At 44.1% G+C, this 17,892-nt stretch overlaps 1 protein-coding gene across 1 annotated transcript; it reads right to left on the reverse strand.

Moving 5' to 3' along the window:
* Nucleotides 1-647: 647 nt before the first annotated feature.
* On the reverse strand, nucleotides 648-17,618 carry LOC142814212 (cytochrome P450 4V2-like). The gene is made up of 11 exons (XM_075892472.1): nucleotides 17,248-17,618; nucleotides 15,181-15,290; nucleotides 14,481-14,569; nucleotides 14,138-14,337; nucleotides 12,199-12,268; nucleotides 11,526-11,652; nucleotides 7,622-7,804; nucleotides 6,459-6,632; nucleotides 5,190-5,256; nucleotides 4,058-4,237; nucleotides 648-2,367 (listed from the first exon to the last, which is right to left on the reverse strand). Exons 1-11 carry the CDS (start codon nucleotides 17,498-17,500, stop codon nucleotides 2,198-2,200), a joined length of 1,623 nt encoding a protein of 540 aa, XP_075748587.1. The 5' UTR covers nucleotides 17,501-17,618; the 3' UTR covers nucleotides 648-2,197.
* Nucleotides 17,619-17,892: the final 274 nt, after the last annotated feature.

The raw sequence follows: 17,892 nt of genomic DNA on the forward strand, positions 1-17,892 counted from the left end.
CGAAAAAGTTGAGGCCCATATCACCCATGATAAGGCTCAACTTTTTTCTGACGTCACATCTTGTAACGATGCAGGCAGTATATGCATTTTCCGAACTATAGGTTCCCTTTTACGCTGGCTTTTTTTTTTTTAGCGTATTATTACCACTGATGGGTTCTGGTGAGAGCAGTCGGGCGATGTTTGAAGTTGTACTGCGTAGTTTCGCTGTTTGCAGCGTGGGTAATCGGCACACATTCAAGGTAGCTTTAACGCTCGTTTAAAGAGCTCGTTTCGCAGAAATTCAGGAGTCGGTGTCGTTGGTTATTAGCGGAAAATAATCGTCTTATCTATCACCAAAATATCAAGAAGATGTAAGTGAAGTAAATAAAAAGAAATTCTGAGATCATGTGAGGATCGAACACAGGACGTTTGCGTGGCAAGCAAGTGTTTTACCACACAACCAAGCGTCTTCATGAAACGTGTAGTGAAAACAACTTACTCTGCTTAGAAACGCAGTAAAAAACTAAATAAATAATAAATGGGTCCGAGATAAGATCGAACACGGGGAGTTTGCGTGGCAGGCAAGTGTCCTACTACACAGCCACGCATATTTTTTTTGTTTTCTTTATTGCCTTTCTGGGACATTCAAAAGATACATAAAATGAAGGTGATGTTTACAATGCTTTTATTAATTGGCCGCCCACCATTGCTTGGCACCACACAGCCACGCGTCTGCTTGAAGATACAGTGAAAATAACTGCCTCTGCTTGGAAACGCAGTGAAAATAACTCGTGTTTTACAAGCACACGCGTTTTGTATGCACGCTTCACAATACATGTAATGTCACAGTAACATTGCGTTGTACAAGAGTACATTGCCACCGGGTGTCAGAACATGTGGTTGGTTGATTCCTCGGCATCTTGGTGCGACCTCAGAACGTTTGATTATCGTAACTAGCTCGTGCTTTAAAGTGAGCAATCCATTACAAAGGTGCATGAATTACTGTAGACGCGTATTCCTTTAAGCCCAAGTAGTGGGTGCATAGCAAGTTCGAAACCTTTTCACGCGCATAATTGCTTGTGGTTCAAAACATGCCACTCATTACACAGAATGCAGCCATGCATGCGCAAAAGCTTCACTAATATTTGGCACTTACAGCTTTTTACGTTAAAATTATCCACAAGTTAAACTTTTCGAGACTCGAGTAAGGTCATACAATAAAAAAGTATGTGCCAAGTGTTTGAAGTACGTACTAGGGACAGAATATCACTTTCGCGTTCAACTCTTCAAGGTGAAGCTTAAGGGTCCCCCAATTTGCTTAAGGGTCCCCCTCAGCGTCGTTCAGCTGACAGCCCTTTCCCGGGACTTGATCTCCACGTACGCTACCCCCAGTGAACTCACTATTTGCTTCGTTCGGTTTTTGACACTTCTTGATCAGTCTTAGCACACGTTTTTTTTTTTCCTAGCCAGCATTAGAGTTCCATCATCCTTTGTAGATACATCGGTTTTCTTCATGCATAAACGGCCTCGTTATTGTCCCGATGACTGTTAAGTCGTCGTGGTTCTTTTCCCACACACACGAGCGTTTCGTATAGAGCTCTGTCTCGCCACATACAGCTCGTTACAGTCCCTCAATTTGAAAAAAAAAACTAGCATCATCACCAGGAGTAACGATCAGACAACTCGGTAAATAATAGAGGCTTGGCACATTTCCAACACTAACTCATGTATAAGCATTTCATATATCGCTCTGCAACTAAAGGAGATGTCTTAATTGAATAGGAATTTATGACAAACCTTTCGTGCTGTTTCACATCTTTTTGGGACCACGTGCATGTAATATATGTGTGAGTCGACGTGAATAAAAATTACTTGCGAGGTCCAACGCTCACGTCTGTGTGGTTTTCTTCATCTGCGTCGTGTGTTATTTCGCACCGTTCATAACTATGAACCAACACCAACCCGCCAAACTGTCAGTGCTATTGTAGAACATTCATGGGTTCGTGTATTGTGATAGGTCGCACAGCTCTGCGTATTGCTTATAAATGCACTCGCTGGAAGTTCACTGTAAAATATCATACTGTTGTATGGCTAAAACGTCACTTAAGATCTTATTCGTCTCTTTCCGTGGATTACTAAATGTAGCCCAGTGGAAGCTCGACAAAGTCTCGGTGATGGAAAACTCGCTGTCGCACACAGGCTGTAACGACTTCTGTGATCACGAAGAGTCGCTGCGTTTTCGGAACCAGACGCGCAGTCCTCCATTCGCTTTGAGGACGACCTCGTAGGCTGGCACCACGTCTTCGATCGGCAGTGCCGCCTCCACCGTGAATTTCGAGAGAAGCTTCGCCAACAGGACCTTTGCTTCCACCATCACGAATTTCTGGCCTGTCGAGAGAGAATGGCATTGGGACATTCGAGATGGCACGTAATAACATGAGAAAAGGCACTGCAAGAGAAAAATAAAATTTTACGGGGTCTTCTACATAATCATCATGAAGACGTTAGGGCAAAAGCCACCACACTGCAGTCAGTTTAAACTGCAACCTAAGATTAGTTAAAATCCCCACCCCCAAACCTGCGCCGCGACTTCCACTCATACGTGCAAGAGGGTCGTCAAAGGAAGTTCTACTCCAGCTACAAGCACCTTTTCACTACTAATATAAAAAAACTACCTACACTGGTGAATAAAAGCTTATTGTCCCTGTTTCAAATATTACGTTTGTTCTAAAGGTCATTTCAAGATTTGTGATGATAATTTCCGGGAAGTTTTCAGACAGATTAAGCCGAGTCACCAATACGTGCTTCTACGGTAAAATCGTCTACGTTAAATACACAGGAGGGGTCCTATGTCACATAAAAAGAGCAACTTCAATTGGGTGGGGTAGCAACAGTTGTGGCTTGCGGGTGGAGCTTTGATTTATTCTTAGGTTATGACCAAGCACAAGTCTGGCTGCTTAGACCCTCTTTCCCCGCTAACAGCCGTCTGCATACGCGAGGTCCTTTATATAAAGCAAACGCCTTTAATGTCTCACTCGCGTACGTCCATCCGTCTGTGTCTTGGAACGGTGCCAACTGTGATCCCTCCCTTCCCACCCCCTGAGCAATCACGTGATTACAGAGAGAAGCAGGGGTGGCTATACGACGGACGCGGGACTAACCCACACCCTAGGGAGCTTCGCCCCTAAAGGACATGTCACAGTCAGTCGAATTCCAAACCGCAATTCTTAATTACACACAGCGGCGTAGCCACATGGGAGAAAACGTTCGATTACGCGTACCGCGCAGCAGTCAAGTCACAACGTCTGCCGTTCGCGTCCCACCATCGCGTGGCTGAGTGCGAGGTAACCACGAACGCTGGACGTCAGGCTATTTACCTCGCGAGCAATATGTTTTTTTTTCCTGAATAAAGTTGAGCCTTGATTAGCCCCTTCGTGCATTTACAGGTCCTCTGTCGAGCAATCTGAATGTAAACACGTTTGATGTTGAAAATCTCTGGAGATTGCAGCAAGTTGCATGTGCCATTGACCATTTGAAGCGACGGCGCTTGTTTGATACGGGACAAAGGAGCACCAACTGCCCTAACTGAAGGGTTGTGCTCTAGGTGAAAATCTCAAAGATGCTATATGATCCACTGTACTAATTTCCTGCCAAAAACGCTTGGCTGGCACATGATATGACGTCTTTTGATATGACGGGATCACGGGCAAACAGCAAGCATGATTACTAGGTGGCAGCTATTCGGATATTTTAAATAGTCAATCTAATAATGTTCTGTTCAATTCGATCTTCAACTTGAGTAGTGCATATTCAAAACATCCAATATTTTTCCAACATTTTTTTTGAATAATCAGCATGGACAGAAAACTTCGAAGTAACAATAGGTTGGAACAGCGAGCATTGTTACACGTTTTAACAACTTGACCACTAAGATGCAGGAACTCCAGTTCTTAAGGGACTATCGGCGCTACATAACGAAACTGGCTTGAGAATGACAGGGTGCATTATAGATCTTTGGCAGAAGCCTTCGTCTGCAGTGGACACCGAACAGGCCGATTACGACAGTCGTTCAGCTTACCCAGGCAAACTCTGACGCCACTGGAGAAAGGAATGAAGCTGAACGGGTGCATGTTCTTGCAGTTCTCCGGCAGAAAGCGCTCTGGAATGTAGCTCTCCGGGTCGGGGAATTGCTCCTTATTCCTGTGCAGGCTGTGAATGTTGATCATGCACGTCGTCCCGGCCGGCACGGCATAACCATCTGCGAAACATTTCCGACAAGACCACTTTACCCTATTCCGTTATACCGTATGTAAAAAAAAAAAAAACACCGAAGAGAAACAAGAGCTTGGTTTAAATTGACAAACTGCACTCTGAGAACTTTATTACTACCAGTCTCTCAATGATAAGTTCGTTATTAGCGGTAAAAATCAGGGTCGAAGTTTCATTTTTAAACTTCGCGCCAAAACCTGCACGCTGTCGTCGAAAAAATTCAAAATGTGTTTTAGATGCGAAGTATCGTATGGTCGATCTCAATCTGGTGTACGGCTTGACCACCCTTAGCGCGCGTGCACGTCCCCTCTCCCTCCCCCCTCTGTCTCTCCTCGCAACGCCTACACAACAGCGCTTGATATAGTCTACACTCACTCCCCCTCTCTCTCTATAGGCATTCCTCCTCGTGGCGCGAACGCCCCCATTGCGGACGCACGCCCCCTCAAACAAACCCGACCTATGTTTAACCGGTGGCACCATTTCAGGGTGTTCCGTTCTGCGCAGGGAGGCAGTCTAGTTCGAAAAATCCTGCGAAAACTGTAAAGAAGTATCGCAAAAAAAAAGAATCAGTGCAGAAAGACAAGGTGCCTCGCCGTAGACAGGAACCATGTCAGTCAAGCGACGTGTTCTAGATAGCTCAACATCTCAGAGCAAACACGGCGAAATAAGTATGCGGCCTGAAATTGAATACTGGTATACAACAGCTCCATAAACGAGGCATACACAGGTATCCGACTATGATTTGCTAAAGGTAATGGCGTTCATTTGACTTAGGTAAGTGTTGTTGAGAAATGCAATCTGTAAGAGCAAACAACACCATGCCGTTTGTTTCAGCTGCTGCTGTGGCGCCTTTCTTAAAAAACTGTTTATGCATCCCAACGTAAGCTATCGTAAAATGATCACACATACCAATGACCAGTTCCTCATCTGATCACACATACCAATGACCAGTTCCTCATCCAGTTCCCGGCCTATCAACGGAAACGGTGGACAGAGACGAAGCGACTCCTGCACGTGACAATAACAACCTAATTAAGCACAGCAGAATATCATACTGATGATAAGTATGATAAATGAAGTCTATTTTGGGACCATTATACTGACGTTTCACTCTATGTTGGAGTTTTTGTCAATCCTGAAGCATTCAGGTCGTGACTGTACAGAATAACGTAAATTTTCAGTTACATATTCAAATAATTCATTCTTGCGAATACTACAAGATGTGTCAAACACAAATGAATATTCATGTTTTAATAAAAGTGGCTCACTGAATTGTTTCATAATTGCGAAGGAATGGTGCTCGTGAAGTGGGGATTTCACGAGTACAATCCGTCAAGGATTTCCTGGCGTTTTCTACCTTTCAGTTTTCTTCATTTACTGCAAGGACTTGATGAACTGCGAGTAATGTTAGTGCCAACTATCTGGAGAATCGCCCTTTAGACTTGCCAAATGTTGGCAAAGGTAGTAACACTGCAATTATGGCTCAAGATCTAACGAAAACATTGCGCGCATGTTTTCCTATATAGTAGGTAATGGACGCGCAAAAAGAATAATGCAAGCCAGCTCTGTCTTGGCAATGCAAGTCGTGAGATCACACCTTCCTTTAGCTTCTATTTAGTCAGGACAGTGGGACGACGCCGTTCAAGTGTTCTCATAGTGTATTGAGTGCAAGAGCACTTCAGGGGGCCGGGCTGTAGAATGCTGGTGTCGCCAGCAGTGACACTCTATGTGTAGCGTCTTGAGCGCGTGCTCACGCCAAGGATCAGTGTTCTCCGAGCGTCTTGAAGGTATCACTCATCATCGTCTTCACGGTTCACTTGGCGTAAACTCAGGCTAAGCCACGTAAAAAATAGAAAACTAAAGAGAAAGTAAGCGTGATAGAGAAAAAAAGGAAATTCACTAAAATAAATAAATAAAACAACAAAAACACGGGAAGAGAAAAAGAGGAAAGAAAGAAACCGAAAAGAAACGAGAAATGCTGTCCAGCTCCCCAATTCCCTCAGGCTTGGCACGCTTAGTGCAAAGCTGCCTTGATTTTTTTTTTTACAACGTAGCCCGGACAATGAAAGCCCAGACACTGAAAAAAAAAGTAAATGCCCATGATCCTTGTACATCTTAAGTCTCTGTTTCACTCTTTTCAAGTAGCAACCGATGTTCGTAATTAACGACTTCAACTGGCGCAATATTTACGTTTCTCAGCTAAACACTACCTTGATGCAGCACTCGAGATAAGGAAGCTGCTTGAGGTCACTCGCGGTGATCTCGTGCTGACCATCTCGTCCGAAGGCGTCGTCCAGCTCCTTCTGCAGTTTGGCCTGCTTGTCGGGATTCAAGCCGAGGAGGTACAGCGTCCAGCTCATCGCCGCCGACGTCGAATCGGCAGCCTGCGTCCAGCATGTCACTCATTTGAACTCGTCCTTTTTGTCTCTCTTTTCCTCTAAATGTGCTCGAACGCCATGTTGTAGAAAGTACTTAGCGCTGCCAGGTGATCCCTGTTCACGCATACACAAACACACCACAAGCAGCGCTCACTACCAACAGTTTGTGGTGAGTGATTTGTATACGTATAAATATTATAAGATCAGTCACGCACAATGAACAGATGGTAGTGGGCGCTGTATTTGTGTCGGTCTGTGTATCTTGAATGGATGCGTGTGTGAATGAAAGTGTATTTCGAGAGAATACCAAGTGGCGCTAAGTACCATAAATATGCCGAGTTACCAACTATAGCCAACAAAACAACAACTTCTAATTCTCGGATGTTATTGTTTTTTTTAGCGTTACTGTTCATTTTTTTCTCACAACTTACAATCAAGCATTGTTTACAAAGAGTGTCTATGAGCAAAGCCTCTATTCCTGGAAGAGGTTATGTAGAGGTTATGGAAGAGGTTATAGAGGTTATAGAGGTTATAGAGGTTATGAAAGAGGTTATTAGTCAGATTTACTGTCCTTAAAGAAATGAAAAGCAATCACAACGCCTTTTTAGTTCAATCGTGATTACATGTACTATCAGCGTCAAATGAAACCCAAACAGCGGCATCACGAAGGCTTGCCGCTGTTTGGGTTTCCTTTCACGCGGATAGTACGTCATCGCACGTATCCCAAAAGCACACATTTTCTTAGATAAACTGTTACGATGCGGTAAATACAGATCTACACGCTTCCGCCCACTATCACAGCTAAATGTATAGATACACCATGTAAGGCTAGAAGGCGCGGTTAACCCGTGATAGTTCCAAAATATCGCAGTTATTTTTTATTTGTTAGCTCAGTTAGCTATATTTATATCACCCCGTGTGAGAGCTGCAAAAACCGCGTCCGTATTAACGTAAGTTCAGGCAAGTCAAAATGCAATAGGCTTCAGCAAACTTACTGCAAATGTGACCGAGGTCGTGTCCTTTTCCAGTTCGTCCATGGTGTACGATGATTGGGCCGATATATGCTTCTTTATGGCGGCATCTAAGGCCGCCGGGAAAGACAACTCGTCGTCAAGATCGAAGTCGTAGCTTTCGTCTGCCAGCTTTTTCATTATCGCAGACTTCCTTTTCTCCATCACCTGCAGAAAAAAAAAACGAAAGAAGAAAGAGACACCAATACAGGGTTAACCGAAGCAAGGCCCAAGGATCCCTAAATCCCTACATGAAGAGGATGTTCATGAGATCGTACTATGTGTCCACTCACGAACATTCGTTTACACTTGTGCTTATAGAGCTACGTTAGCTCTTCTTTTTCATAAACTATCCATTTATGATGAACGTGTGTTCGCTCCCTAGTGTGTTACTGACGCAATCAATACTACATCGTTGTCGCTTACTCTGAACTTCAAGGGATCTTCGGAACTGCCCTCTCAAGTATCTTCTTGCTGGGCGAGTCTGTGCATGTCTGTGGTGGGAATCGTTGCGAATTCAATCGGACGAATAGGAAGTAACCGACGATTACGATACTGCCTTATGCAAATTTCGAACGCAGCTGTTTAGGGGTTCTGATTTTTGGATAAGTTGAGGCAATCAATCAGATAGAGACATGTATATCCAGTTGCACACCACGTTGCGAGTACTGTGAGCAGCGTGGACGCTACCTTGCAGCATGTTTCACATCAACTACTGCAGAGGGAGCGTCTGCTGCCTCGGTCACCGGAAGACCGCGGAATGCAGCGCGTGGGTGCGTTCCACAACAGCCGGAGCAGACAGGCATGCGTTCATGCAGCACTTTATCTCCATATATGGTAAAGGTCAACGCGCTCGCCGCATATCTTTGCGACGATTGATTGATTTGTGGGCTTTAACGTTCAAAAACTACCACATGATTATGAGAGACGCCGTAGTGGAGGGCTCCGGAAATTTTGGCCATTCGGGGTTCTTTAACGTGCACCCAAATCTGAGCACACGGGCTTACAGCATTTTCGCCGCCATCGAAAATGCAGCCGCCGCAGCCGGGATTCGATTCCGCGAAGTGCGGGTCAGCAGCCGAGTTCCTTAGCCACTAGACCACCGTGACGAGGCATCTTAGTAACGACGTCATCGACGACCACATGTATGACGGTGTGCACTACAGTGGCATTGTGCGTGACCGCCGCAGAACCTGCAATCTAGTTCTCCTTACTCTCTCCGCTCTATCACTGTTTCCCATCCTAAACTGCCTTCCACGCCCTAATCCACTCGGTCGGTTACGATGACGCCAACGCCGCTGAACACAGGAACGGAATCCTAAGAGCGTTGCTTTGAAAGAACGTATGCGCGTTTTATGTCGGGGCCACGCCAACAGTGTTTCAAATTTTGGCTTTCCGTTGTCGCATCAATATAACGTTTGTCACATATTGACACATAAACTGCCAGTGCTTCAGCGCTATACGCTCACTCTACTGTAGAAATTCCTACGCGACACGGACTTGAACAAGCGGCTGTAACAGCATTGTCGCACACCACGGAAGACAAGACTGGACAGTGACTGAGTGTGCGCGCGTGTGCTGCCTAATGTGCTGTGTTCATCTCTCTTCCCCCTCTCTAGTATTTTATCTCTTCCATCCCCCTCCCATGTGCAGGGTAGCAAACCGGCTGCCTATAGGTTGGTTAACCTCCCTGCCGTTCTTTTCCTCCTATTTCCCTTCCTTCCTCTGTGCATCGCAAGCGTCGCGAACCAATTGAGCGGTTGGAAATCGAGCATGCCACCGAGGAGCCAGCGCACGTGACCTACAGGAAGAAAGCCAGCTAAGGGGCCAGTGACACCGACTGAGTCCACTTTCCCTCTTTTTCGTCCCAGTTCGTGCTGTCGCTTACGCCGATGACGGCGACGCTGCTTAACGCAGAAACAGATGCTTTAGAAATTCCCTCCAGTGGTGATGGTATAACATATAGCCTTAACCACCTTCCTATAAGAATACGCCATCGAACGCTGCCAGTTCGTTTCGATGAAAGAGACGTCGGTGCATGTATCGTAAGTCGCAGTGTTAAGTGAGGGAGTGAACTACCCTTTAGACGATGATGTTGCCAACGGGCTTGGCAAGCCTACAACATGCGCACCACGCCAATTTACCCAGTCGTCCATCTATTACGTAACGTCGGTCTCAAAGCGCGACACAAGCAAGTGCTCGCCTATTGTTTCCCGTGAATTAGATTCCCACAATCTGCCGGGTGTGCGGGAGAATTTTTCTTTTTGTAAGAACTTGAATACTTAGTCTGTCTTCGTTGAGCAGCTTTCGTCTGAACGGTAGCAAAGTTAACCAGCATTGCGTGGCAAGAACAACTAAAGAAAAACCTTTGTAAGATAGTAGCTTATTAGGCTTGCCGTGATTGTCGCTACCTGTCTTCTATGTGCCCACAATGCGCTGCTGAAGTTGACAACAGCGTGCCCTTTGCATAGGCCACCGGCCGTTGTAAACACCTTCTATTGTCTTGCTTCCTCATTACGCAATTTACTAGGAGGCGCCTCTCGTAGAGCTTTCCTGCTATCTTACACTTAGGTGTAAACACAAGGCTCTGTTTTTAAGCACACAATACTCCTTAAACGACGTTCTCCATTCTTCTGTTTCTTCTAATTGCAAGAACAATAGCATTACGTAAGCTCTATGCTTGGCACTTACGGGCAGAAGCGGCAAGTATATATATATATATATATATATATATATATATATATATATATATATATATATATATATATATATATATATATATATATATATATATATATATATATATATATATATATATATATATATATATATATATATATATATATATATATATATATATATATATATATACTGTGTGTGTGCGCGTATGTGTACATTTTAGCAGTCAATAAAATCGAGGGAGTAATAGAAGGAGTAGAACATGGCTTGCGCCTTCGAGTCTTCTTAGGAACCTTCCTCCGAGATTATTTTTTTTCCATTTATATGGTAGCATGTGCAAACTTCACAATAACAAATGATGACGTCAGAGAGTGGATTCACCATGCGTACGTGATTATAATGCCCATCACGTCATTGAATTATCGGTATCAATTAAGAGATATACTGCAAGGTTCATTCGTATCTTACTTGATCTTGCCATGCATCGCCTACAATGAGCCACAGAAAGTGCACCAGGCATAAAGTATGCCAATAGCCCTTTCTATATCGCGACGTGAATAAAGAATATCCGGAACACCTGAACTTATTTTCAAACCAACCCTAAATGTCATTGAAAGCAGAGTTATTACCCCGGCAATTCAGAACCCCTGTTTTTTCCTAGCCCCAGACGTCAAGCCCCATCAAATGTCTCTACACAAACGTACCAATTCCTCAACGCATGCACATAAGACAGAAACATGAAGTCACATTCACGTAGAGCTAAAACTCAGAAGGCCCCATGCGTGTTCGTTTAAGGCGCCCAGAATACGAAGGTCATTCGTTGTGGTTGGCATGCATGTACTTTATGTGAATTTCCAACGCCCACTAAACGGATTCACTATAGTTCACTAATTAAATTTAGCTAATGAGACGAGCAATCACATTAATTTTGGTATCGCAGCATGTATGCGCAATTAGGCTTTCACTCGCTTTTGTATGAATTTCGCTTTCCTAGACGTCTCGTGACACTCTATCGCTTCTCGTTCACGGACGAGTTCTATCCTTTAGGCAGTGAGCGTTGAAATTTACGACTGAGCAAACCAGTAAATATTGATGTGGTTTAACGTCACAAGACCACCATATGATTGTGAGAGACGCGGTAGAGCCGTAAGGTATAGAGCGTCACGTCAGAAAGGTCCAAATGTAGAAACAATTCATAGCGTTCACTTACAGAACGATGTAACTCGCCGATATTGTCCACGGTACGCTTCCAGAACTTTCCTTCGTGCGTTGAGTCGTAGATGGCCTGTATCCAAAGCCAGGGCCGGAAGTATCGAATGGTGATCAGGTACGTCAGGCTTTCATGCGAATGTTGTAAAAGAACAATGCCCTTCGTAAGTCATTTCCTTAAAACGCAGGCAAGTAGCAGCAGCAGTGCATTTAAGAATACTGTAAATGCAACGGACCGACTCCCTCACGTATTGTTTCAATCCTGTTTAAAGTACGACGGTGTTAGCGAGAAGTCAATGAGGAACTTATGACGGAAACTCCTCTAGCATGTTGCTGTGCCTGCTGCCACTTATCGAACGAAGGCACAAATCAGTAGTTCTATCGATAACGTTCAGGAGGCATCTTCACGTATGCGCAGCATACTTAATCACCTAATGGTGTTTAAAACTGCAGAAATGGCCCTCTCCGAATCATGACAGCCGCAGCAGGTATAAGACGTCTAGAGCCGCAAAGTTGTTTAAGTTAGGAATAAAGATGAAAAAAAGAAATTCAGTTGAGTTAGTGGCAATCAGTGGATTGATCCGTTTCAACCATGCCTCTCCTACGGGTATATCTGTTGACGCTGGGACACGCAGAGGTTTCCCAAATGAAGTATAGTTTAGAAGAGTACTCACTAATTGAACCAGCGGGCGTATTCTTTCCGTTTTCCATTCTGCAGGCCTAAGTGCATTCCAAATGAAGCACCTAGAAAACGAATATGTAAATTACTTAGGCACAATTGAGTGTACAAAACACGGTACGTTACTAAGTGATTGATCGTTAAACACCAGATTTTAGGCAAATGTCTTTTTTTCTTTCTTGCAGTCCTATCACGCCAGTTTTATGTGAGCACAAGCTATAAGTAATGTTGGGCATTTATAGTGTTTTCATAGTGGCTCTAAATGCCGTTTTTTTGTTTGCCCTTTGTGTCTAAGTGATTACAAATGTTTATAAATGCCTATTTTCATTGATTGATATGTGGGGTTCAAAGTAATGCCGATTTTCAAAATAGGCGTTTGTATGCATACTTTTTAGCATTAGGTTTCGCTCCAGCGTGGAGTTTGAAAGTATTATTCATGCTACTGAACCACATTGACTGTTGTCCAGCCGCCGTGGTCTAGTGGCTGAAGTACTCGGCTGATGACCGGCAGTTCGCTGGATCGAATACCGGCTGCGGCGGCTGCATTTTCGATGCAGGCGAAAATGCGGTAGGCCCGTGTGCTTAGATTTGGGCACACGTTAAAGAACCCCGGGTGATCGAAATTTCCGGAGCCCTCCACTACGGCGTACCTCATAATCACATATGGTGGTTTTGGGACGTTAAACCCCACATATCAATCATCAATCAGCATTGATTGTTCAAAACTTTGGGTTTCAACCTAGCTCTCTAGTTCAACGAACTGTTCAAAACAACCGCTAGCATGCCACGAAGTGGGACTACGCTGGCGAGTATACGCTGCCGCTCTGACATGGTGCAAGTGGCTGGCGAATGCGATACCGCGGAGAGGGCCGTCAGCGGAATTGGGACTGTGCAGTGCAAATAAAGAAAGTGAAATGTAACAAACGCCCACGGCTTTTGTTTTGTTTGTACTTTACTGTGTAAGACGTTCGCAGCAGTAACGTAGCCCCAAATTTCTTTCAGGGGGTGAAGGTGGGGTGAGGTTTACTCATACTTGATGTATCTCCGTGTGTGTATGTTTGCGTGTATATATATACTAATGCAAACCTGAAAAGTTTCAAGGGGTGGGGGCTAAATGGTTATGCCTACCACGAAACTGTTCAGATTGGCATCTGTACATATAAAAGCACACAAACGCATGCACGAGACGCATAAAGTATGGTTACAACTCCTCCCCCCCCCCTTTTTTTTCGATATGCCACTGGTTAACTGCAAGGGGAGAAATTGTCTCTGTGCGAGTCGACCCGGTTAGTAAGAGGAATTCCGCTTTTCTGGTCTCTGCGATCGATCCGCCTCGTCGAACGACTTCGACATTCCAGTGAGTGAGTGAGTGTGTTTTCGATTCCATTCCGCTCTCTTTCTCTCTCAACTTGTTTCCCTTACTTTCCTGTCTCCTATTATTCCTTCCCCAGTGCAGGGTAGCAAACCAATTACTTGCTTTCTGGTTAACCTTCCTGCCTTTCTTCATAGCAGATCCCTCAATCTCTTTTGGTCTCTTTGCAGTCTGGGTTATCTGTTTGTGCTCTGCCCTTCTCAAAAATGCCGAAAAGACACCCAGGAAAGTGTTGATTGGACCATGCATTTGACTCAGCGAGGTGAACACGGGAGAGATCGTCTTATGCGAACCATTAGGAACGAAGTACTATTGCACGGCTGTATTCACCTGTTAAGCAATATTATTTTTGTTCTCTGTCAGAGATAGAGGCCGTTCAAATCTTCGTTTACAGGTATTTACATTTGTGTGGAAATTTACCGTGCCTAAACATACAATTTATTAAGCGCAGAACACTGCTTTGCTGGCCTGTTTCTGGCGTTTCAAATGTTTCAAATCTGGCCTCTATTCATGAGGGATCAAACGACGAAAATTGAGTATGTGGTCTTGTATTACTACTCACGGCCGATTATGTCGAGAACGCAGTTCTGAATGTTTTTGTAGCAGTCGATTGGTTCGTCCGGTGACTCTGCTGCCAGTGTTTCGATGCATTTCTCCAGAACTTCGCCACTCTGGTTGAAAACAGGCATGCAGCTTTCCAGGTGATCGCTGGTGAAACAACTCTTGAAGAGCTTTGCCTTTTCTTTCCACGGGTCCCCTTTGCTGTAATCAGCGATAATTCACTTGCCTTATAAGTCCTATTCTTTTTTTTTTCTGACAACATTGATGCAACGCCTCATTTTTCATTAAAAGAAGAGATTCGACGTATATAAAAACTTAAAGTAACGGGCACTCAGGATGATCACCTTGTCAGCAGGTTCTTCGGACCCAACCATGTCTTCAGGAAAGCGTACGAGTTTGGTTTTCCGGTATTTTCTTTTGAAGAAAGTAACGCCTGCAAATCATGAGGGGAAGCCAAGAAAATGTAGAAGTAGCATTGTTAACGAGACTACTGCAATATAGTAATGATAGTGCAAAAAACATATTTAGGATTGTCCTATCGAACTGTCTCAACCCCCACTAAATTTAGAGTTGTTTATAAATGACTATGACACTCCTGTTTTTCAGTGTGTGTGTGTGTGCGTTCCTATTTTGTAAAAATTTTTATACCTTTCTGTCTTTTTTTACCTTTCTACTCCCCCTCACCCCTTCCCTAGTGCAAGGTAAAACTTTTTTTCTGGTTAACCTCCCTCGTTTTCACTAAACCTGGCTCTCTCTCTCTCTCTCTCTCTCTCTCAACTTAACGCTCGACACCTTGTACTAAGGGTGTGCCACTAAAACGAAAGTGAAGATCATGCAAGGATAGTAATCCCAGGAACGTTGACTATTTTTACTGGGGAAAAGAAAATGTGACATAATTCTATGAACACGTTACCAACAGCAATGTATCGTCAAATTTTATATAAAATTCACTTCTCACAGTTGGTATATGTACAGAGACAAGGGATTCGCTCTATAACCAACCAAAACTGAAATATCATCATAAAAAATGTTTTGCATGCTTACCTCCGCTGCTTCAGGCGTATGCAGAACTACTGCGGGGCTCATTCCTATGTACGCCTTGAAAGTCTTGCCTTCGTACATTTGGGATACTTTCCGTACAACTCTGAAAACCACTGTAATAGGAAGCCTTTAAAAATTTGTGGAGGAGAAAACGAAGCAGAGGCTCTGTGCCCACTAAACGCCACGCCAATATCAACTAGTTGAAGAAAAAGAAGCGATTGGAGGCTCAAATGAAGCAGCTTGATTATCATGTTTCTTCCCTTCGCTTATAACTGACGGCATTACCAAGAATCCTTCAAAATATTTCATAAAACTGGCGATTGCGTTGTCAAGCATGTAGTATGTTTTGTTATGCTCATTTATGATTAAATTTTGAGTATCTCCTCAATATTCATTATTTTAACACTCTTTTTGTCATTTTATCTGAGCTGCAGCCTCCATTCACATTTCGTGTTGGCATGTCATATTTCATTTAAGAGAAGACCACGAATACACAAAGTGCTGCTGAAAGCACGAGATCACAGATTAGGCAAACTCGATCTGGCTGCTTTTCGAGAGTTATATGTTTTCTTATAGAAAGAAACTAAGTCTGTGACTTCCTTGGAAAAATGCAGTGGGCCCAATTAGTAAGTGCCGTCTTTCTAGATTCACCTGATGTTGATGAGTATTGCAGAGACAGTCATCACAGTCTGTCTTTTCTATTCTTTTTTTTTATCTCATGTAGCTAAGAGACGTATGGGGGAAAGAAAAGTTGCACTGTTCAAAGACAGCCAGGCGAACACCCAAGTAACAAGTTCGGAAGGAAGAGCGGAAGCTGAAAACAGGTAAATAGGTGGGCGGGTTATTTTGAGTTCATTATGATTACACCCTGAATAGCTCCATGAGATGCCTTTGATTGTCCGATTCTGCTCTCACGACAATGCTACAAGGAGGCATAGCAGTTTAAAAAACGAGATGTTTCAAGTGGTCTGCGTCAGCTAATGTTTAGACGTAACTGCCCAAAGAAGCTGCAGCCTTATACAAGGCCCCCTTGCACGCGGGTGTGCTTTATGGTGCGGGTCGTTGCATGACAATTGTCTATCTGATACTAGTGGCATAATCTGTATGTTAGTCGTATCAAAATTTCCCGAGTAAAGGTATAAATTTCGCCTAATCCGTTTGGCTCTAAGAAATCAGTTTTTGCAACACTTTCAAGTCTTAATTGGCAAACGCCCTTAGTTTTTCGACAGTTATAGGACACGTTCTTATGGAACACTTTATTGTCTATTATTTCTTTCAAGAAGTGCAACTTACACAGCAGCTGAAGTAATTCAGAAACTATAGAGATACGTCCTCTTTTTCACTACTTTACTACTGAATATTATAGGATGTAATTTCATTATTAGTAGAACGTGCTCTTGCGCTAATGAGCACACGCTCACGGTACACGCTTAGGAGACACGTACCACCGAGAAGTAATTCAAGTCAGAACAGAAAAGGGCGTCCTTTTCTGCCTCACCTTGAAGTGTTCCTCGGTGGTACGCGTCCTTTTTTGTGTTTCTGGAATTTCTTGCATGACTTAGAATAGGTGAATTATTCCTCACTTCTGGTGAAACCCCAGACACAGGATCAGATCGTTGTGATTCATTTTATACTGAAGGCAGCTGCAGTGACAGCGTCCTCATTTTTTCTCACCATTTTCCTGTGTATTTCTCAGAGTTTGTCCAGCGGCTACTGCACTATTATGTCAAGGTTTTCGTCAGTTCTCAATTTTTCAAACACTTAACGTGCCAAAAGATTGACATCATGACCAGACACCTGTTAATGTTGTGTCCTTCATATCGCTAATTCTTACTTCATTCCTTTTAGGAAAACATTTTTCATATATCAATGCAGACTGATGCGTCATTGCATACTGGTGCACGAATGCAGATTGGTGGGACTAGAAAGTCGGTGCACGTCTGACACGTTATAAGCAGTTAAAGCAAATCTTCGAAGAGGTAACGAGAAGTTAAAGTTCAGTGCCTTCTAAATTGAACGATCATTGAAATGCATTTATATAAGTGGGCCATATATAGCCTAAGGTCTCACCCGAGGTAGCACTTTTAGACAAGTGCCTTCTGTATTGCCAATACACGGAGAGTAAGAACAGTGGCGGCAGCCAGTCGGTTCCAGGTCCAGGGATGGGGCGCAGTGTGCTCCACGTGTAGAACCACCGACGACAGTGCATGGCCACCAGGACACAAGACAGGAGCACGCTGACCCATGGCAGCGACGACAGGAGCGCGGCGTCGAAACGCGAGGGCGCGAAGAAATTCAAGCTGACAGCACATGCGGTGGACATGCTTCTGGCACCGGGAGCGAAAGCTAGGAACGCACGAGTGGCAAAAGCCTTCTACGGGAGTTGGCGTCTGTGACGACAGTCTTGACGCCTTAGACGACCCACAAGGTAAGCGAATCCCATGCTGGGACGTCACATGCGCGGCTTACTTAAAAGCGTAGCCGTGACTGAGATATCTGGCCTATCTTCTCTAGGGAAAGGGCCTTCGTTTTACCAGAATGGTCGCGTCTGCACATCAAGGTATCTCTTTATCTGTCCTTGATGTCCTCAGAAACAGAAGAGCACTTCTTTCGCCGTCTTAACGAGTTGGCAGCGAAAGTGACCAACTCATCGCTGCATAAAATCGCTCAAAATACACCAACGTAATAATTTGGAAGCGGCGTGGTCACACGATG

This window comes from Rhipicephalus microplus, chromosome 4 (assembly GCF_043290135.1).
Source record: "Rhipicephalus microplus isolate Deutch F79 chromosome 4, USDA_Rmic, whole genome shotgun sequence".
Classification (NCBI taxonomy): domain Eukaryota; kingdom Metazoa; phylum Arthropoda; class Arachnida; order Ixodida; family Ixodidae; genus Rhipicephalus; species Rhipicephalus microplus.